At 42.9% G+C, this 22,865-nt stretch overlaps 1 protein-coding gene across 2 annotated transcripts in view; it reads left to right on the top strand.

The window, feature by feature from the left end:
- The window catches only part of APMAP (adipocyte plasma membrane associated protein), a 52,199-nt gene extending 31,947 nt beyond the window's left edge, over positions 1–20,252 (top strand). For both annotated transcript variants that reach the window (XM_049869570.1, XM_049869569.1), the window contains 4 exons: positions 3,268–3,442; positions 4,936–5,070; positions 5,448–5,640; positions 19,472–20,252. In XM_049869570.1, the coding sequence (XP_049725527.1) occupies positions 3,268–3,442; positions 4,936–5,070; positions 5,448–5,640; positions 19,472–19,681 (713 nt within the window). In that variant the 3' untranslated portion in view covers positions 19,682–20,252. The remainder of the gene's footprint in view (positions 1–3,267; positions 3,443–4,935; positions 5,071–5,447; positions 5,641–19,471) is intronic.
- The last annotated feature ends 2,613 nt before the right edge of the window (positions 20,253–22,865 follow it).

Genomic DNA, 22,865 nt, shown 5'->3' with positions numbered 1-22,865 from the left:
GACGTGAATGTAGACTGTACGGCTTGCTGTCTGTCCCTGAGGAACCCGCATCCTGAATACTACTGCCAGCCCCGCTGCGTTCGCGTCACGGGGTCGTGCCTGAGGGGCTTCAGTTCCCACTGGGTCAAGTCTGGCAACTCCTCGCCACTTCTGCACTGCCTGTCCTTGCCACAGCTGTTCAGTCTGTTTTCCTAACTTTGCCTTTGATGTTCAGGGCTCCTAACCTGTGATATATATAATCGTTCACCCATTTTTTCTGGGCTTTGTTATGAGAGGGATCACCAGAAGCGTCTGACTACTCCACCATCTTGGCCCTGCCCTGTCATTTGGTTTCTTGAGTGCTGCTTCTATGTATGTTGATTATTCATCCAAGAAGAAAGAAATGCTTGACAAATTCAGTTTCTTCCTCATTTATCCTGGTGGTGTTTATTGGTCTAGTTGTAAGGATTTTTGTTTTCTTTATATTCTGAAGTAATCCATACTGAAGATTGTTTTCTTTTACCTTCATCAGTAAGTGCTTCATTCGTCTTAATTTTTAGCGAGCAAGATTGTATCCTCTGCATTTAGCAGGTTGTTAATGAGTCTTCCTCCAGTCCTGGTGCTGTGTTCTTCATATAGCCCAGCTTCTCAGATTATTTGTTCATCATATAAGTTGAATAAGTAAGGTGACAGAATACAACTTGCTGCATACCTTTTTTAGTTTTAAACTATGCAGTATTCCCTTGCTCTCTTCAAACTACTGCCTCTTAATCCATGCACAGGTTCCTCATGAGCACAATTAGGTGTTCTGGAATTCTCATAACCTGCAATTTGTTAAGATCCACACAGTCGAATGCCTTTGCGTAGTTGATAAAACATAGGTAAACATCCTATTGGTATTCTGTGTTTTTGGCCGAGATCTGTATGACATCAGCAGTGATATCCCTCATTTCATGTCTGAACCTGGCTTCAACTTCTGGAAGTTCCCTGTTGATTTATGGCTGCAGTCATTTTTTAATTATCTTCAGCAGAAGTTTACTGGCATGTGATATTAATGATATTGTTAGGTAATTTCCGCATTCTGTTTGATCGCCCTTCTTTGAAATGGGCACGAATATGAATCTCTTCTAGTCAGTTGGCCAGGTAGCTGCTTCCAGATTTCTTGTCATAGGTAAGTAAGCGCTTCCAGAGTTGCCTGTGTTTGTTGAAGCCCCGCAATTGGTATTCCGTCAATTCCTGGAGTCTTCTTTCCGTCATTGCCTTCAGCGCAGTTTGTACTTCTTCCATCAGTATCACCGGGTCTTGATCACATACTACCTCTTGAAATGGTTGAATGTTGACCAGTTCTTTTTGGTGCAGTAGCTCTGTGTATCCCTTCCATTTTCTTTTGATGCTTCCTGCATTGTTTAGTTTTTTACCCAAAGAATCCTTCAGTTTGCAACTTCAGGCTTTCAGCTTGAGAAATGCCAATGATGTTCTTTCCTTTTGGTTTTCTAACTCCAGGTCTTTGCACATTTCATTGTAATACTTGTCTTCTTGAGCTGCCCTTTGAAATCTTCTATTCAGCTTTTACTTCATTTCTTCTGTTTGCTTTACTCTGTGCTTAAGAGAAAGTTTCGGAGTCTCTCTGACATCCACTTTGTTTTTCCTGTCATTTTAATGACCTTTCATTTTCTTCACGTATAATGTCCTCGATGTCATCCTACAACTCTTCTGGTCTTTGGCCTTTATTGTTCAGTGTGTCACGTATGTTCTTGAGATGGTCTTTAAATTCAGGTGAGATGTATTCAAGGTCGTACTTCGGCTCTCATAGACTTGATTTGATTTTCTGTAGCTTCAGTTTGAACTTGTATGTGAGCAATTGATGATCCCTTCTGCGGTCAGCCCCTGGCTTTGTCTGGACTGGTAATATCGAGGTTCTCCATCATCTCTTTGCACAGATATAGTTGATTTGATTCTTGTGTAAGCCATCTGGTGAGGTCCATGCATATAGCTGTCGTTTGTGTTGTTGAAAAATCTATTTCTAATGAATAGTTCGTTGGTCTTGCAGAATTCCATCATGCAACCTTCAGCATCATTCCTATCACCAAGGCTGTATTTTGTAGCTACTGATGCTCCTTTGTTCCACCTTTCACATTCCAATTATTATCATATTCTGTAATCGTCGTGCATCTTGATTGCATGTTCGATCAGTTTCATCCTGCAGCAGATTGTAAAAATCTTCGATTTCTTTATCTTCAGCATTTGTGGTTGGTATGTAAATTTGAATAATAGTCATATAAACGGACAGCATTGTACTTCAGAATAGATCTTGAAATGTTCTTTTTGATAATAAGTGCAATGCTATTATTCCTCAATTTGTTATTCCGGCTGTAGTAGACCACATGGTTGTTGGGTTCAAAATGGCCAATACTCACCAATGCCTGGGATATTGATCTTCAAGCATCCCGTTTCATTTTGGACAATGTTCAGTTTTTCTTGATTCATACTTTGTACATTCCATGTTCTGATTATCATTGCATGTTTACAGTTCTTTCCATTTTGAGTCATTCCCCATTAGCAAATGAAGATTCAGAAGGCTTTTACTCCATACGTGTCATTAAGGCTGACTCCACTCTGAGCAGGTAGCTCTTTCCCAGTCGTATTTTGAGTGCCTTCCAAGCTGTGGGGCTCATCTTCCAGCGCTGTATCAGACAGTGTTCTGTTGTTATCCGTAAGGTTTTCTTTGGCGAATTTCCACCACCCATCTTTCAGTGTGTTGTATTGTAGTGGCTTTTGTGTTGCTACGATGCTGGAAGCTATGCCGCTGGTATGTCAAGTGCCATTAGGGTCACCCATGGTGGACAAGTTTCAGTGGAGCGTCCAGACTAAGACAGACTAGGAAAAAGGCTTGGCAATCTACTTCTGAAAATTACCCAGTGGAAACATTACGGGTAATAACAACTACTCCTGCTTTCTTTAAAAAGTGGATGAGTGGAACGTTTTATATTTCTCTTAAGCAAACAGATAGAACTAAATTGCCTTTTACCTAAGTTACTTTAATAGCTTTTTAAGTCAGCTGACCTCGTCCTTAGAAGAAGCACTCCGCCTTTGATGAAGTTAGTCTAAACAAATTTATCACCTAACAGATAATACACTGTATTTTAGTATAAGAAGGAATGACATGATGTGGAGAAGCTCTTCATAGCTTCTTTTTAAGCCAGTTATGGTTATTAATATTTTGAAATAATTGAAAAACAAGTTCTTAAAATGAAAGCAAGATTTTTTTATTTCTTTTTTAAAACTCAGGTGAAGTGAAAGTGCTGTTGTCTTCTGAGACACCAATTGAAGGAAAGAAAATGTCCTTTGTAAATGATCTTACGATAACTCGAGATGGGAGGAAAATTTATTTTACAGATTCTAGCAGCAAATGGCAAAGACGGGATTATCTGCTTTTGATTATGGAGGGAACGGACGATGGACGGTAAGTATATATTTCAGGACTTTTACTCAGTTATGTAATCAGCCAGGCAGGCTAGCTTCAGCAGAGTTTGTTACTTCTAGGAGATCCTTGGAGTGTTTCTTAAGATTAGACCTTAAGGACTTCTGGGAACAGGTTACAGAGGAAACAGACAGGGCAAGATGTTCTCCTTACTTTCTCTTTTGAAGACATATAAAATTAAAATAGGACTTATGGTAAATATTTTCTTCCATGTGATGGTTATCTCTTTAAAGGTTTTCATATTAATGGTCTATCTAGTGAGCAGACCAGCACTGTAACTCTAAGGGGTTAAACTTGTGTATGCGTGGTGTTTGCTGTTTCATTCAGACTGGTTTGGTTTGCCTGTGGAAGAGGGGCCTGCTAATGAAGGCCTATAGCCTGGGGCAGCCTTATAGGAGGCTAGATGGGAATTTAGTGTGGGGATGTACAGGAAGGAGGAATCCAGGTGATGCCTGGTGCTCTAAACTGGAGTATGATGGACTCCCCAGGATCCTGACTGCCTTCTGTCTCTCTGCCCTGTCTGCTCTGCTTGAGGTGGACCTGTGAGGCTGGACACAGAGAGGGTATGGATTCTGAACTAAAGAAGCTGGGTGTTGAGAGCATGGTGTATGCATGGGTTTGATAAAACATTGGCTTCTCTGCTGGGAACTGAGTCTGTGGCATATGTGGCTGGCCAGGTGTGCCCATCTGGCTTCCTTCCTCACAGCCAACAGTGCTTGTGTGGGAAGATGTCTCCCCCAAGAGGCCCCATTTGGAACTGTTCAAAGAGGTGCACAACGGCAGGTACTCAGAGCCAGCTGCCCTTGGTTGTGCCTGTTTAAACAGCCTCGCCTGCTGAGACACTAGCACCCATTTTGGGACACTCCTGTTGTAGTTCTTGCTGCCTCTGAAGTTCACTGGGCTTGAACCACACTGACTCCAGCTGCTGCAGGCAGGGCTGTCAGGCTTACCACAAGCAGAGGAGCCCACTACCCCTAGTCCTGGGACGCTCAAGGGAAGGCTCATATGGTCCAGAGGGGGAACAGTGGACAGATGAGCACATTAAATAAAACTGCTGCCAGGTGGTGGTATGCCGGCCCCACAGGAAGTACGTGCTGATGGGGCCAGGGGTGTGAAGCCCCCTCCTGGTGTTTCCGAGGCAGCCTGGCCATCAACTGACCCAATGAAACTGTAGTTCTTGGCAGCCTTCAGGAGACCCTGCAAGCAGGCTGACTTCAGGTTGATCCCCTTGGGGGAGCTCCCCTTGGGGGGCTCCTGTGAGGCTGGAAACATGACGGCCCTCCCTGGTGCACAGCCAACCCCTCAGACTGTGTAGGGTGCTGAGGTCTGCCCTGGATGGGGCGGCTCCAGGGGCCTTTCAATACTCGAGTGTGAGGCTGAGTCACCTGAAGGACCAGAAGGGGGGCAAAGCCCCAGACTAGTGAGAGGCCGTGGGGTCTCCACATTGGTGACTCTCCACTTTTGTCATTCCTCAGCCTGCTAGAGTATGACACTGTGACCAAGGAAGTGAAAGTCTTAATGGAGCAGTTGCAGTTCCCTAATGGAGTCCAGCTTTCTCCAGCAGAGGACTTTGTCCTGGTGGCAGAAACAACCATGGCAAGGATTAGAAGGTACGTGCAGTGTTAGCAGAGCTGCCGGCTGCTCACAGAGCTGGCTCTACCCCAGGTGGAAGGGTATGCTGACTGACAGAGCCTAGGATGCAGCAGGCCCCTCCTGCTCATGCAGTCACGCTCTCCAGGGATGTGTGTTCTCTCTCCCACCTCTGAATGTCTGTTGGTCTGTGAGTGCTGCTTGACCTAATGGCATCCCAACCCCCAGTGCTCACAGGGCTCTCCTGCACTCCAGCTGGCCCTCCTTGCGAGGGTCCCTTTTTGTAAGCTTCGCCTTCCTAAACTTTATCTGGACTAATACTAGCCTCTTGCTTGGCTAAAACTTTTTCCTTAGATTGGGGGCTACTGCTCAATGCATACTTGGGTGAATTTTTCAGGTTCTACGTGTCTGGTCTGATGAAGGGAGGGGCAGATATGTTCGTGGAGAACATGCCTGGATTTCCAGACAACATCCGGCCCAGCAGCTCCGGCGGATACTGGGTCAGCATGGCGGCGATCCGCTCTAACCCAGGGTTTTCCATGTTGGATTTTTTATCCGAGAGACCCTGGATTAAAAAAATAATTTTTAAGGTAACTAAAAACTACAGTTCCAAAAACAAAATGAAAATGCATCTAATTGTGATCTTTTGACATTTTTAGCCCTAAAAAATTCTAGTTCTACTTATGTTATTACTTTTTTTTTTTTTTTGGTGAAGATATACACAGCAAATCCACTCCCATTCTACACTGTCTGGACAATGATCAGTGACATTGGCTACATTCTTCACATTTTGTCAACACTGTCATTATTTCTATTCTAGTTATTTCCATTTATTTAATCTCCCTGCCCTCCTCAGCCTTCTCATCTATATTTTAAAACAGCTATCGACCTTTAGGGTTGCTGTGAGTCAGGATTGATGCGACGGCAGTGGGTTTTTAATGGGTTTTATTGACCTTTTGGTCTTACATGGATTTTTTTTTTTTTTCAGGTAATGCAATACCCAAAGGTGGCAATCTTTTCTTTTTTTTTCCTAAGTTTTATTTATTTTGTTGTTGTTGAGAATATACACAGCAAAACATACAATTCAACAGTTTCTACAGGTACAATTTAGTGACATTGATTATTTTCAAGTAGTGCAACTATTCTCACTTCCCTTTTCTGAGTTGTTCCTCCCTCATTAACATGAACTGACTGCCCCCAAAGCTCTTGTCTAATCTTTCCAGTTGCTGTTGTTAATTTGATCCCGTGTGGAAAGTTCTGAAAAGAACATGATGCTCAACACAGACCTCTTTTACTAGTTAAGCTAAACTGTTGTTTGATTTCCACATGATTTTAGGGTATATTTTTAGTTTAAGGTTTAAAGATTATCTCAGGGCAGTGGTTTCAGGGGTTCATCCACCCTCTGTGGCTCCAGAAAGTTTAGAGTCTATGAGAATTTGAAAATCCGTTCTCCATTTTCCTCCTTTTGATCAGGATTCTTCTATGGAATCTTTGATCAAAACATTCAGTAATGGTAGCCAGGCACTTTCCAGTTCTTCTGGTCTCAAGGCAAAGGAGGCAGTTGTTCATGGAGACGATTAGCCGCATAGTCCATATCCTCCTCCTGTTCCTGACTCTCCCCCTTCCTCTATTGCTCCGGGTGAATGGATATCAGTTGTTGTGCCTTGGATGGCTGCTTGCAAGCTTTTAAGACCCCAGGCGCTATGCAACAAAGCAGGAGGTAGAACAGAAGCACTAAACATACTATTAGGCCAGTGAACTGGGATGTCCCATGAAGCCATGATCCTAAACTTCCAAACCAAGGAACCAAATCCCATGAGGTGTTTGGTTGTACATAAACAGCCTCAGCAGCTACTCTTCTCTTTGGTCGTTGTTATAAATATGTCTGTCATACAACTTTTGCTAATTCACCCTTTTACAGGTATACAATTTACTGACAGCAATTACAGTAATTGGTTTTGCAGCCCTACCTTTAATTGACTTGATTTTTCCTTCACCCCTACCCCTGCTTTTCCCCCTTTCTCCTACCCCCGGTAACCACTAATAAACTTTATTCTCTATACTTTTGCCTTTTCTTGTCTTTTTATGTAAGTAAGATTATACAATATTTGTCCTTTTGTGATTGGCTTATTTCACTCAGCATAATGTCTTCAAGCTCTGTTCATACTGTAGCATGTATCAAGACTTCATTTCTCCTACTGGCTGGTTCGTATTCCACTGTATGTGTGTACCACATTCTATTTATTCGTCTGTCAATGGGTATTTAGGTTGTTTCCATCATTTTGCTGTTGTGAATAGTGCTGCAGTGAACATAGGTGTGCATATGTCTGTTTGTGTCACTTGTGTTAGATCCCTAGGGTATATACATACCTAGGAGTGGGATTGCTGGGTCATACGGCAGCTCTACCTCTAGCTTTTGAGGAACTGCCAGACTGTTCTGCACAATAGCTGCACCATTTTGCATTCCCACCAGCAATGGATGAGGGTTCTAGTTTCTCTACATCCCCCACCCCCACTTGTCATTTTCTGTTCTTTTTTTGTTAATCTTACCCATCCTGTTGTTACTGTTGTTAGGTGCCGTTGAGTCGGTTCCGACTCATAGCGACCCCATGTACAACAGAATGAAACACTGCCCAGTCCTGAGCCATCCTTAAAATCGTTGTTATGCTTGAGCTCATTGTTGCAGCCACTGTGTCAGTCCACCTCGTTGAGGGTCTTCCTCTTTTCCGCTGACCATGTACTCTGCCAAGAATGATGTCCTTCTCTAGGGACTGATCCCTCCTGACAACATGTCCAAAGTATGTAAGACTCAGTCTCACCATCCTTGCTTCTAAGGAGCATTCTGGTTGTACGTCTTCTAAGACAGATTTGTTCTTTTGTCCCGCACGTGTCTGTCAGTTTGTCGTACTGTGGGGGCTTGTGTGTTGCTGTGATGCTGGAAGCTACACCACCGGTATTCATATACCAGCAGGGTCACCCATGGAGGACAGGTTTCAGCTGAGCTTCCAGACTAAGAAGCTAAGAAGGACCTGGCAGTCTACTTCTGAAAAGCATTAGCCAGTGAAAACCTTATGAATAGCAGCAGAACATTGTCTGATATAGTGCTGGAAGATGAGCCCCCCAGGTTGGAAGGCACTCAAAAGATGACTGCGGAAGAGCTGCCTCCTCAAAGTAGAGTCGACCTTAATGACATGGATGGAGTCAAGCTTTTGGGACCTTCATTTGCTGATGTGGCACAACTCAAAATGAGAAGAAACAGCTGCAAACATCCATTAATAATTGGAACCTGGAATGTACGAACTATGAATCTAGGAAAATTAGAAATCGTCAGAAATGAAATGGAATGCATAAACATCAACATCCTAGGCATTAGTGAGCTGAAATGGACTGGTTTTGGCCATTTTGAATCGGACAATCATATCGTCTACTATGCTGGGAATGACAACTCAAAGAGGAATGGTGTTGCATTTATCGTCAAAAAGAACGTTTCATGATCTATCCTGAAGTACAATGCTATCCATCCTAAAAACCCAAAAAAATGTTATCCATCCTAGTGGGAGTGAAATGTTATGTCATCGTGGTTTTGATTTTCATTTTTCTGTCAGGTAATGATGTTGAACATCTTTTCAAGTATCTGTTTGGCCATTTAATTTTCCTCTTTGGTGAAGTGTCTGTTCATGTCCTTTGCCCAGTTTTTGATTGGGTTATTTGTCTTTTTGTTGTTAAGTTGTAGAAGCTTTATATGCAGGCAGTTCCCAGATTATGAACAAATTCTATTCCTAAGTCTGTCTTTGAGTCGAATTTGTACCTAAGTCAAAACAGGTGCGGTTCATATCCAATGCCAGTTAGTCAAATGTTTGCCATAGTATATGTACATACCTTTGTATGTATAAAAGATATTAAAGAGACGCTTCCAGATACACTAGAACATCTTTAACATGATGCAGTAGTAATAATTTAAGTGTCACAACCTCGTGCCCCTTTGTTATTATGAATCAGTGTATGTACCTCAAATTTTTAATATACTAGGCTTTACAAGGATTGGTTTGTAACTACGAGTTGTACATAAGTCGGATGTTTGTAACCTGGGGACTGCCTATATGTTTTAGGTATTAGGCCCTTGTCGGAAATCCTGGTGGTATAGTGGTTAAGAGCTACAGCTGCTAACCAAAAGGTCAGCCGTTTGAATCCATCAGGCGCTCCTTGGAAACCCTATGGGGCAGCCCTACTGTCTGATAGGGTTGTTAAGAGTAAGAACCGACTCCATGGCAGTGGGCTTGGTTTTTGTTTGGTTTTGGTTATCTCAAAGATTTTTTTCCGGTTGGTGGGTTGTATATTCTTTCGATAAAGTCTTTTTGTGACCATAAATATTTAACTTTTATGAGGTCCCAGTTGTCTGTTTTGTTTTCTTTTGCTTGTGTATTCATTGCTGTGTTTGATAATTTGGCATTGAAAAAAATTAGGTCCCAACGCTTTGCTCCTATATTTTCTTCCAAGAACTTTATGGTTTTAGATTTAACATTTAGGTCCTTGACCCATTTTGAATTAGTTTTTGTGTATGATGTGAGGTATGGATTTTGTTTTTCTGCATGTGGAATCCAGTTTTGCCAGCACCATTTGTTGAAGAGACTGTCCCTTCCCATTGAATGGATTTGGGTCCCTTGTCGAAAATCAATAGATCATGGAGGTTTGGATTTATTTTTGGGTTTTCAGTTCTCTTCAGTTGGTTTGTGTGTCTATTTTGTTAAACTATTGCCAGGCTATTTTGATTACTATAGCTGTGTAATATGTTCTGAAGTCAGGAAGTGTGTAGCCCCCTGCTGGGCTCGAGCGTAACAACAATCATGAGGATAGTGCAGGACCAGGCAGTGTTTCGTTCTGTTGTACGTAGGGTCACTATGAGTTGGAAGCAAATCAATGGCACTTAACAACAATGACGTATGATGCCGAGCATCTTTTCTCTTTTTTTTCTGTGTATCTCCTTGGTAAAGTGTTTGTTCAGGTCTTTTGCTCATTTTGTAATTGGGTTTTTTTTCTTATTGTTGAATATTGAGAGTTCTTTGTATATTTTGGATACAAGTCCTTTATCAGAGATTTTTTTTTTTTTTATTGTTCTTTAAGTGAATGTTTACAAATCAAGTTGGACTCTCATACAAAAATTTATAAACACCTTGCTGTATACTCCTAATTGTTCTACCCCAGATGAGACAGCACAGTTCTTCCCTCCACTCTCTCTTTTCGTGTCCATTCGGCCAGCATCTGACCCTCTGTACCCTCTCCTCTCCTCTTCAGACGGGAGATGCCAACATAGTCTCATATGTCTACTTGATCCAAGAAACTTGCTCTTCACCAGTATCATTGTCTATCCCATAGTCCAGTCCAATCCCTGTCTGAAGAGTTGGCTTTGGGAATGGTTCCTGTCTTGGGCTAACAGAAGGTCTGGGGACCATGACCTCCGAGGTCATTCTAGTCTCGGTCAGAACATTAAGTCTGGTCTTTTTATGAGAATTTGGGGTCTGCATCCCACTGCTCTCCTGCTCCCTCAGGGGTTCTCTGTTGTGTTCCCTGTCAGGGCAGTCATCGGTTGTACCCAGGTACCATCTAGTTCTTCTGGTCTCAGGCTAATGTAGTCTCTGCTTTATGTAGCACCTTCTGCCTCTTGGGCTCATAATTACTTTGTGTCTTTGGTGTTCTTCATTCTCCTTTGCTCCAGGTGGGTTGAGGCCAATTGATGCATCTTAGATGGCTGCTTGCTTGCGTTTAAGACCCCAGATGCCACTCTCCAAAGCGGGATGCAGAATGTTTTCTTAATAGATTTTATTATGCCAACTGACTTAGATGTACCCTGAAACCATGGTCCCCAAACCCCCACCCCTGCTACGCTGGTGTATGAAGCGTTCAGTTTATTCAGCAAACTTCTTTTCTTTTGGCTTAGTCCAGTTGTGCTGACCTCTCCTGTATTGTGTGCCTTTCCCTTCACCTAAAATAGTTCATATATACTGTCTAATTAGTGAAGACCTCTCGCCCTCCCTCCTCCCTCTCCCCTCTTGTAACCATCAAAAAATATTCTCTTCTCTGTTTAAACTGTTTCTCGAGTTCTTATAATAGTGGTCTTATACAATATTTGTCCTTTTGCAGCTGATTAATTTCACTCAGCATAATGCCTTCCAGATTCCTTCATGTTATGAAAGGTTTCATGGATTCATCATTGTTCTTTATCGCTGTGTAATATTCCATTGTGTGAATATACCATAATTTATCCATTCATCCGTTGATGGGTACCTTGTTTGCTTCCATCTTTTTGCTGTTGTAAACAGTGCTGCAGTGAACATGGGTGTGCATATATCTGTTGGTGCAAGGGCTATTACTTCTCTAGGATATATTCCAAGTAGTGGGATTACAGGATAGTATGGTAGTTCTAGTTTTTTTTTTTTTAATTAATTTTTATTGTGTTTTAAGTGAAAGTTTACGAATCAGGTCAGTCTCTCATAAAAAAATTTACATACGCCTTACCATACACTCCTAATTGCTCTCCCTCCAATGAGACAGCACAGTTCATCCCTCCACTCACTCTCCTCATGTCCAATCAGGTAGCTTCTGGCCCCCTCTGCCCTCTCATCCCTCCTCCAGACAGGAGATGCCAACATAGTCTTATGTGTCCACCTGATCCAAGAAGCTTGTTCTTCACAAGTATCATTTTCCATCCCCTATTCCAGTCCAATACCTGTGTGAAGAGTTGGCTTTAGGAGTGGTTCCTGTCCTGGGCTAACAGAAGGTCTAGGGACCATGGCCTCCGGGGTCCCTCCAGTCCCAATCTGACCACAAAGTCTGGTCTTTTTATGAGAATTTGGGCTCTGCATCCCACTGCTCTCCTGCTGCTTCAGGGTTTCCCTGTTGAGTTGCCTGTCAGGGCAGTCATCGGTTGTGGCTGGGCACATCTAGTTCTGGCCTCAGGCTGATGTAGTCTCTGGTTTATGTGGTACTTTCTGTCTCTTAGGCCCATAATTACCTTGTGTCTTTGGTGTTCCTCATTCTTCCTTGCTCCAGGTGGGTTGGGACCAATTGATGCATCTTATTAGGTGGATGCTTGCTTGCGTTTAAGACCCCAGACACCACTCTCCAAAGAGGGATGCAGGATGTTTTCTTAATAGATTTTATTATGCCAGTTGACTTAGATGTCCCCTGAAACCACGGTCACCAGACCCCCGCCCCTGCTACGCTGGCCTTCAAAGCATTCAGTTTATTCAGGAAACGCCTTTGCTTTTGGTTTAGTCCAGTTGTGCCGTCCTCCTCTGTATTGTGTATTGTCTTTCCCTTCACCTAAAATAAAACTTATCTACTATCTAATTAGTGAATACCCCTCCCCCTCCCTCCCTCCCTCCTTCCCCCCTTTTGTAACCATCAAAGAATATTTTCTTTGTTGTTTAAACTGTTTCTCCAGTTCTTATAATGGTGGTCTTATACAATATTTGACTTTCTGCAGTTGACTAATTTCACTCAGCATGATGTCTTCCAGGTATTTCCATGTTATGAAATGTTTCATGGATTCATCATTGTTCTTTATTGATGCATAGTATTCCACTCTGTGAATATACCATAGTTTATTTATCCATTCATTCGTTGACAGGCACCTTGGTTGCTTCCAACTTTTTGCTGTTGTAAACAGTGCTGCAGTGAACATGGGTGTGCATATATCTGTTCGTGTAAAGGCTCTTACTTCTCTAGAGTATATTCCAAAGAGTGGGACTGCTGGATCGTATGGTAGTTCTATTTCTAGCTTTTTAAGGAAGCGCCAAATCGATTTCCAAAGTGGTTGTACCATTTTACATTCCCACCAGCAGTGTGTAAGTGTTCCAGTCTCTCCACAGCCTCTCCAACATTTATTATTATGTGTTTTTTGGATTAATGCCAGCCTCGTTGCAGTGAGATGGAATCTCATTGTAGTTTTGATTTGCATTTCTCTAGTGGCTGACGATCGTGAGCATTTCCTCATATTAGCAGCATGAATGTCATTAATGAAGTGCCTGTTCATATCCTTTGCCCATTTTTTAATTCGGTTATTTGTCTTTTTGTGGTTGAGTTTTTGCAGAATTATATAGATTTTAGAGATCAGGTGCTGATAGGAAATGTCATAGCTAAAAACTTTTTCCCAGTCTGTAGGTAGTCTTTTTACTCTTTTGGTGAAGTCTTTGGATGAGTATTTGATTTTTAGGAGCTCCCAGTTTTCTGGTTTCTCTTCTGCATTTTTAGTAATGTTTTATATTCTGTTTATGCCATGTATTAGGGCTCCTAATGTCCCTATTTTTTCTTCCATGATCTTTATCGTTTTAGATCTTATGTTTAGGCCTTTGATCCATTTTGGGTTAGTTTTTGTGCATGGTGTGAGATATTGGTCTTGTTTCATTTTTTTGCAGATGGATATCTAGTTATACCAGCAGCGTTTGTTAAAAAGACTGTCTTTTCCCCACTTAACTAACTTTGGGCCTTTGTCAAGTATCAGCTGCTCATATGTGGATGGATTTATGTCTGAATTCTCAATTCTGTTCTGCTGGTCTATGTGTCTGTTGTACCAGTACCAGGCTGTTTAGACTACTGTGGCAATACAATAGGTTCTAAAATCAGATAGAGTGGGGTCTCCCACTTTGTTCTTCTTTTCCAGTAATGCTTTACTTACCCGGGGCGTCTTTCTCTTCCATATGAAGTTGGTGATTTGTTTCTCCATCTCATTAAAAAATGTCGTTGGAATTTGGATCAGAATTGCATTGTATCTGTAGATGTCTTTTGGTAGAATAGATGTTTTTACAATGTTAAGTCTTCCTATCCATGAGCAAGGTATGTTTTTCCACTTATGTAGGCCTCTTTTGGTTACTTGCGGTGGTGTCATGTAGTTTGCTTTGTATAGGTATTTTAAGTCTCTGGTAAGATTTATTCCTAAGTATTTTATGTTCTTGGGGGCTACTGTAAATGGTACTGATTTGGTGATTTCCTCTTGGATGTTCTTTTTGTTAGTGTAGAGGAATCCAACTGATTTTTGTGTGTTTATCTTGTATCCCGATACTCTGCTGAACTCTTCTACTAGCTTCAGTAGTTTTCTTTAGGATTCGGTAGGGTTTTCTGTGTATAAGGTCATGTCATGTGCAAACAGAGATATTTTTACTTCTTCCTTACCAATCTGGATGCCCTTTATTTCTTTATCTAGCCTAATTGCTCTGGCTAGGACCTCCAGCACAACGTTGAATAAGAGTGATGTTAAACGGCGTCCTTGTCTAGTTCCCGTTCTCAAGGGGAATGCTTTCAGAATCCCTCCATTTAGGATGATGTTGGATGTTGGCTTTGTGTAAATGCCCTTTATTATGTTGAGGAATTTTCCTTCTATTCGTATTTTGAGAGAGTTTTTATCATGAGTGAGTGTTGGACTTTGTCAAATGCCTTTTCTGCATCAATTGATAAAATCATGTGGTTCTTGTCTTTTGTTTTATTTGTATGGTGGATTACATTAATTGTTTTTCTAATGTTGAACCATCCCAGCATACTTGGTATAATACCCACTTGGTCATGGTGAATTATTTTTTTGATATGTTGTTGAATTCTATTGGCTAGAATTTTGTTCAGGATTTTTGCATCTATGTTCTTGAGGGATGTAAGTCTGTAATTTTTTTTTTTTTTTGTGGTGTCTTTTTTTTTTTTTTTTTTTTACCTGGTTTTGGTATCAGGGATATGCTGGCTTCATTGAATGAGTTCGGGGGTATTGCATCCTTTCCTATACTCTGAAATACCTTTAGTAGCAGTGTGTTACCTCTTCTCTGAAAGTTTGGTAGAACTCTGTAGTAAAGCCATCAGGACCAGGGCTTTTTTTGGTGGGAGTTTTTTGATGATGTTTTCAATCTCTTCTTTTGTTACGGGTCTATTTAGTTGTTCTACCTCTGTTTGTGTTAGTTTCTAGGAATTCATCCATTTCTTCTAGGTTTTCAGATTTGTTAGAGGACAATTTTTCGTAGTAATTGGATATGATTCTTTGATTTCAGTTGTGTCTGTTGAGATATCGCCCATCTCATTTCTTATTTGGGTTATTTGCGTCCTCTCCTGTTTTTCATTAGTCAGTCTGGCCAATGGTTTATCAATTTTGTTAATTTTTTCAAGGAACCAGCTTTTGGTCTTGTTAACTCTTTCAATTGTTTTTCTGTTCTCTACTTCATTTAATTCTGCTCTAATTTTTTTTATTTGTTTTCTCCTGGTGCCTGACATTTTCTTTTGTTGCTCTCTGTTTGTTCAAGTTGTAGGGACAGTTCTTTCTTTTTGGCCATCTCTTCTTTTTGTACGTGTGCATTTATTGATATAAATTGACCTCTGAGTAGTGTTTTTGCTGTGTCCCAAAGGTTCTGATAGGAAGTGTTTTCATCCTCATTGGATTTTATGAATTTGTGTATTCCATCCTTAATTTCTTCTATAACCCAGTCTTCTTTAGCACAGTATTATTCAGTTTCCAAGTATTTTGATTTCCCTGGTTTTTCTGTTAATGATTTCTAATTTTATGGCTTTATGGTCAGAGAAGATGCTTTGTAATATTTTGATGTTTTGGATTCTGCTAAGGCTTGCTTTATGACATAATATGTGGTCTGTTCTAGAGAATGTTCTATGTGCACTAGAAAAGAAAGTATACTTGGCTGCTGTTGGGTGGAGTATCCTGTATATGTCTGTGAGGTCAAGTTGGTTGAATTGTGGCAATAAGACCTGCCATGTCTTTATTGAGCTGCTTTCTGGATGTCCTGTCCTTCAACAAAAGTGGTGTGTTCAAGTCTCCTGCTATAATTGTGGAGATGTCTATCTCACTTTTCAGTGCTGTTAGAGTTTGTTTTATGTATCTTGCAGCCCTGTCATTGGGTGCATAAATATTTAATATGGGTATATCTTCCTGGTAAATTGTCCCTTTATCATTATATAGTGTTCTTTTTTATTCTTTGTGGTGGATTTAACTTAAAAGTCTATTTTGTCAGAAATTAATATTGCCACTGCTGCTCTTTTTTGATTGTTGTTTGATATATTTTTTCCATCCTTTGAGTTTTTGTTTGTGTCTCTAAGTCTAAGGTGTGTCTCTTGTAGGCAGCATACAGCTGGATTATGTTGTTGTATACAATCTGCAACTCTCTGTGTGTTCATTGGTGCATTTAGGCCATTTACATTCAGTGTAATTGTAGATACGTATGAGTTTAGTGCTGTCATTTTGATGCCTTTTTTTGTGTGCTGTTGACAATTTCATTTTTCCACTTTTTTGTGCTGAGAAGTTTTTCCTTGTAAATTGTGTGTTCCTGTTTTTCATTATAGTTGAATTTATTTTTGCTGAGCCCATATGTTTATCTTGGTTTTTATTTTGAAGTATGGGATTGTGGTTACCTTAATATTTACCCCTATTTTTCTAAGTATAAATGTAACTTGTATCTCCCTGTATCACTTTGATTTCCTCTCCATATGGAAGATCTGTGCCTCTTGTATTTACTTCCTCTTTATTGATTATTGTCATCTTTTACATAATGACATCATTCTGGGACAGTGAATAATTGAAATAAAGAGATGAACTCTCTTAGGGATACAATGGAGAGGAGAGAGAGCCTGGGACAGACTGGCGGGGATAGCTTTTCGCAGGTTGCTGGAAGCCCTATGGGAGGGCTGTGAGCCATAATGAAACTTAAGTACGTCGCTGTAGAACCTTCTAAAACACAGTTTACTCGTATGTGGACTTGGACATTTCCTATGACTGGGAGACAGTACTCTGGGCATGTGTGGCTCTGTGGGTTTTTTCCCTCATGTGGGAAGGTAGAGGTCTCTGTTCATTGGGCTTACACAACCATGCACTTTGGCATTATTTCCTATCTGGTATCCTGCTGCTTTGCTAGAAATTAAACATCTTTCCTTGCGTTTCTCTGTTTAAAGCCTTTGAGTAGTTAGAACAAAGTTTATTAGTGGTTACCAGGAGAAGAGGGAGAGGGTAAGGGGAGGTTAATGGTGATTGAAAAATCACATTGATTAAGGGTAGGGTTGCATAACCGATTATTGAAATTGGTGTCAGTAAGTCATACACCTTTAAAAAGTTGAATTGGCAAGAATTGTGTGATAGATTTAGAACAGTGATTTAAAAAAAAAAAAAAAAAAGCTGCTGAGAGTATGTACAACCAAAACCTTCATGGGATTTGGTTCCTTGGTTTGGAGCTTTAGAGTCATGGTTTCATGGAACATCCCAGTAATTGGCCTAATAACATATTTAGTGCTTCTGTTCTACCTCCTAGTTCATTGCGTATTGCCTGGTGTCTTAAAAGCTTGCAAGCAGCCATCCAAGGCATGACAATTGGTCTCTGTTCACCTGGAGCAACAGAGCAAGGAGAGTCAGGAATAGGAGGAGGGTATGGAATGTGTGGCTAATTGCCTCCATGAACAACTGCCCCCTTCGCCGTGCATGAGACCAGAAGAACTGGATGGTGCCTGGCTACCATTGCTGAACGTTTTGATCAAAGATTCTATAGAAGAATCCTGTGTAAAAGGAGGAGAAAGCAGAACAGAATTTCAAATTTTGATGGACTCCAGACTTCCTGGAGCCATGAAGGTTGGATGAACCCTTAAAACTATTGCCCTGAGATATCTTTAAAACTTAACCAAAAATATCCCCTGAAGTCTTCATAAAACCAAATAATAGTTTAGTTAAATTAGTAAAAAAAGAAGTCTGCCTTGAGCATTATATATATATATTTTTATTGTGCTTTAAGTGAAAGTTTACAAGTCAGTCTCTCATACGAAAACTTATATACACCTTGCTATATACTCCTGGAAACCCTGGTGGCATAGTGATGCAGTGTGATGGCTGCTAACCAAGAGGTCGGCAGTTCAAATCTGCCAGGTGCTCCTTGGAAATTCTGTGGGGCAGTTCTACTCTGTCCTATAGGGTTGCCATGAGTTGGAATCAACTCGACGGCAGTGGGTTTGGTTTTTTTGGTTATATACTCCTAGTTGCTCTCTCCCTGATGAGACAGCACACTCCTTCTCTCCACCCTGTATTTCTGTGTCCATTCAACCAGCTTCTGTCCCCTTCAGCCTTCATATCTCCCCTCCAGACCGGAGCTGCCTACATAGTCTCATGTGTCTACTTGAGCCAAGAAGCTCACTCCTCACTAATATCATTTTCTGTCTTATAGTTCAGTCCAGTCCCTCTCTGAAGAGTTGGCTTTGGGAATGGTTCCTGTCTTGGGCTAACAGAAGGCCTGGGGACCATGACCTCCGGGGTCCTTCTAGTCTCAGTCAGACCATTAAGTCTGGTCCTTTTATGAGAATTTGAGGTCTGCATCCCACTGTTCTCCTTCAGGAATTCTCTGTTGTGTTCCCTGTCATGGCAGTTGTTGTATCTGGGCACCATCTAGTTCTTCTGGCCTCAGGCCGATGTAGTCTTTGATTTATGTGGCCCTTTCTGTCTTCTGGACATTATGCTCTTTTAAGGACTATATGGGATCAAAGTGACAACAGCAACTCAAAAGATTAGACAGGAACCTTAGGGGACAGTGAGTTTATGTTAATGGAGGAGAAAACTCAGAAAAGGAGGGTGAGGATGGTTGCACAACTCGAAGAATGTAATCAATGTCATTGAACCGTACATGTAAAAAATGGTATGTTTTGTTGTATATATTCTCAACAACAGCAACAAAATAAATTAAAAACAAACAAAAAACAACTTTCAGTAGTCCCGTGTTGCACACAGAACCAAAGCCTGAGCCCCTCTGCTCAGCCGTGCCAGGTGTGTACCTTGAGCGTACTCTGCTCAGCACTAGGTGCATTTGTGTGCTGTCCTTCCAGGAAAGCACTGGAGGCTGAACTGGCTTGTGCAAGAAGCCACATCACATTGTGTGTGAACTTGTTTGTTTAACCCTCCCAGGGCATCTTTCTTCCTTTTTTTTTTTTTGACATGACCTGCTCTCAGGTCTCCACCATTTGTACCTTGCACATCTGAAATATTTTAAACCTGATCACAAGACTTGATGTTTGTTCTGGTTGGGTTGTGCTGGTCTTGATCTGGTGGATCAAGGTCACCCTAAACCTGGCTTCATGCCTTGTCTTCCCTGGGTATGACTTAGATTCTCTGTCAAGTGGGTTGTGCAGAGAGAGACTGAGGTGAGGGCCTGGTGTGCTGCCCCTTGGAATGCAAGTTGCAGAAAGCATCTTGAACTGATATGCACCCTGGGGGAACAATGGTCAGGTGAGGCATTGTGTGGGACAAGCACCATGAGGCCGGGGGTCCTAGGCTTGAATCTCAGCCCTGCCTCTCATGCTCTCCCTGCCCCTGAAGGTGCAGTGCTGTCAGTGGGTGGTGGGTGGCTGTACGGTCAGATCTCACATCTTCTGAGTGGGGAGATAAATCCTCCTAACCCTGTGCTTCTCTTCCAGCTCTTGAGTCAAGAGACGGTGATGAAGTTCGTGCCACGGTACAGCCTCGTCCTAGAGCTCAGCAACAGTGGGGCCTTCCAAAGAAGCCTGCACGACCCCAATGGCCTGGTGGCCACATACGTCAGTGAGGCACATGAGCATGACGGGCATCTGTACCTGGGCTCCTTCAGGTCCCCTTTCCTCTGTCAGCTCAGCCTCGAGTCTGTGTGACCCACTTAGAGCTGCCACAAGGCTGTGCCAGGCAGCATCCTGCTGGGCCCTCACACCGGGGCTGTAGTGCTGGGGAGGGGCCCTGGGCCCAGGAGGAGCAGCGGGCACATCTCTGACCTGTGCACCCATCAGCTCTCATATGTGTGCGGGGACTGCTGCTATGCCTCATCAGCTCTTATATGTGTGCGGGGACTGCTGCTATGCCTCATCAGCTCTCGTATGTGTGCGGGGACTGCTGCAGTGCCTCATCAGCTCTCGTATGTGTGCGGGGACTGCTGCTATGCCTCATCAGCTCTCGTATGTGTGCGGGGACTGCTGCTATGCCTCATCAGCTCTCGTATGTGTGCGGGGACTGCTGCTACACCTCATCAGCTCTCATATGTGTGCGGGGACTGCTGCTACGCCTCATCAGCTCTCGTATGTGTGCGGGGACTGCTGCTACACCTCATGAGGTGTGAACCCCCGAGCACCACCCTCACCTGGCTTGACTTTGTATTTATCTGCCATGAGGAAGATAAATCCGTGTAAAGCCATTTTCTCTTTAGATAAAAATGCTTTCTCTGTCTGACAATTCTCTAGGAGTTGGGAACTTCATGTACTTTAACCAGGGCTCAGGGCTTGGTGGATAGAGCAGTAGATGAGCTGCTCAGAGCTCTTGTTTTGGCTGCTGGCTCTGTCCTGCCAGCCTCCATGTCTTCACTGTAAACTGGGCAATGCCTTTGCTTGGGGGAGGGGAGCACAGAGCTGACGTGCATTGAGCTCAGTGGCAGTAGCTGTGCAGAGGAACTTAGAACTGTGTCCTCGAGAGTTGTGCTGTTGGTCCCCAGGCCCCCTTCCACATGGAGGAGGGTGGTGTTCGCACCTCCCAGCCTGTTCCAGCCATGGAGGAGGGTGGTGTTCGCACCTCCCAGCCTGTTGTCCAGCTCAGCCCCCACCATCCTAGAGGGTTTCAGGGATCTGCAAGTCAGTGCCTTTGAAACGTGTGTTAACTCCACCAGCTCAGCGAGGGCTTTACGAGTGTCTGTAAACTCACTACTGCACTGGGAATTGTTGGATGCAGTGATTTAGTGCTGCAGGGGTAAATTTAGGAGAGGCCTGCTTATACACCTTTGTTCTTTGTTCACCCTAGACCTGCAGACATGAGTAGGGCACGGTACGTTGGAGTGTTAAACCTAAAAAAACCTAGTGCCGTCGAGTCAAGTGTTAGAGGCCCGAAATTGTTGAATATCTTAACAGTTATGTTTACCCACTGGTCATAAATTTATTAGAGAGACCCATGTAGTGATGATCATATTAAATCTACTTTTCTGCCGCTTAACCTTTTTTGATGGTGTTGTCTGGGACTGTCTTCTTTAGTTTAATATTTTAGCAGTGACTAGAAATTCCCTTCTTTTAGTGTTGATATGAGGGTTGTTTTGGTTAGGATTTTGTCTTAGCGACAAGTGTCCGTTCGATTTGCTCAGGAAGACAGCCCACAGGACACGTGTATACACAGCAGCCGTCTCCGGGAGAGCAGGCCAGCCTCCGGCTGTGCATCTGTCAGTGTTGAGTCGTTCTTGGGCAAGTTAATAGTAATTTCTCTCATGTTTTCCAGCCTTCAAAATGGGGCTAATACCTGTTCTTTTCATCCCTGCGTGTTTATGAACTAATGTACCAGAGATTTTATCTCTGGAAGTATTTTAACAACTTGACAAACACCGTGTTTTAAATAGGCAGCCATGTTAAAATCAAAGGTGAGTGGCAGCTGTGGTACAACCTGAACCTTCTGTGTCTTGTTGCACTGGCTGGTGTTCTACCCCCTGATCCCTCTCCCAGTCCTGCTCCCACCCTGCGCTGGTCAGGCCCCATCTGAGGGGAAGCGGGTGCCAGGAGCCTGACGGTGGCTTAGTCTTGTTGTACTGGCTGGTGTCCTACCCCCTGATCCCTCTCCCAGTCCTGCCCCCACCCTGTGCGGGTCCGGCCCCGTCTGAGGGGAAGCGGGTGCCAGGAGCCTGACGGTGGCTTAGTCTTGTTGCACTGGCTGGTGTTCTACCCTCTGATCTCTCTCCCAGTCCTGCCCCCACCCTGCGCTGGTCAGGTCCCATCTGAGGGGAAGCGGGTGCCAGGAGCCTGACGGTGACTTGGTCTTGTTGCACTGGCCGGTGTTCTACCCCCTGATCCCTCTCCCAGTCCTGCCCCTACCCTGCACTGGTCAGGCCTCGTCTGAGGGGAAGCGGGTGCCAGGAGCCTGACGGTGGCTTAGTCTTGTTGCACGGCTGGTGTCCTACCCCCGATCCCTCTCCCAGTCCTGCCCCCACCCTGCGCTGGTCAGGTCCCATCTGAGGGGAAGCGGGTGCCAGGAGCCTGACGGTGGCTTAGTCTTGTTGCACTGGGCTGCACAGGGGTGGTGCTGTGTGGACAGCATCAGTAGAATGGATTCAAAGAAGGGCTTCAACCTGGTTGATGCAACCAGGTCCCCTGAACAACTGTGAATATTGTTTATGTGACTTTGTATGTTAGAAAACTGAGTAGTCATTATTAAATACATTTTAATAGCTAGTGGTGTGCCTCGTAAATCAGGAATACAAAAATAATAAGACAGTACCTGATGACTCAATCATAAAGTCAGTTCAGGTGTGCTGGGCCTACAAGTTCCCATCTCAGGTTGTCAGCTGAGAACAGAGGGCTTTGCTTTCAGTGCTCAGTTTTCATCAATACAGAGAAGCTGGTAAATTGGTTTTCACACTTTGCAGCAAAGTGTGACCCTGTGTTATTTTTTTATCTCAAAAGTGTCATTTCCTGTGTTCTGTATGGTAGTTTGGCCTGGCAGGGTGCAGATTTTACTCAGTTTAGATGTGTGATCTGCTTTTGCTGTATCCATAGAAAGGGTTTGCTCTAATCTGAATTATGAACATGCTTTTTAAATTAAATCGAGTGATTCATTGTGTGCCTTTTTATTATCTGTTGCAAAAACTCCCCCAGGGTTCTGTCATTACCGTTCATAGAGTAGAGATCCCCGTTTGAGATTTTTTATTATCAATGTAGTGATATAATTTCGAAGCTTTTTTCACACAGGCTGACTCTTTTAATGGTGCAAGCAGATACTGCCTCATTCTGCAGATAATCTGAGAGAATCGAGGCTCAGAAGGGCTAAGTGACTTGACCAGAGTCATGGGCCAGCATTTCTGAGGCTGTGAGGCCAAGC

Source organism: Elephas maximus, chromosome 25 (assembly GCF_024166365.1).
Source record: "Elephas maximus indicus isolate mEleMax1 chromosome 25, mEleMax1 primary haplotype, whole genome shotgun sequence".
Taxonomy (NCBI): domain Eukaryota; kingdom Metazoa; phylum Chordata; class Mammalia; order Proboscidea; family Elephantidae; genus Elephas; species Elephas maximus.
This window is presented reverse-complemented; position numbering and strand designations above follow the sequence as displayed.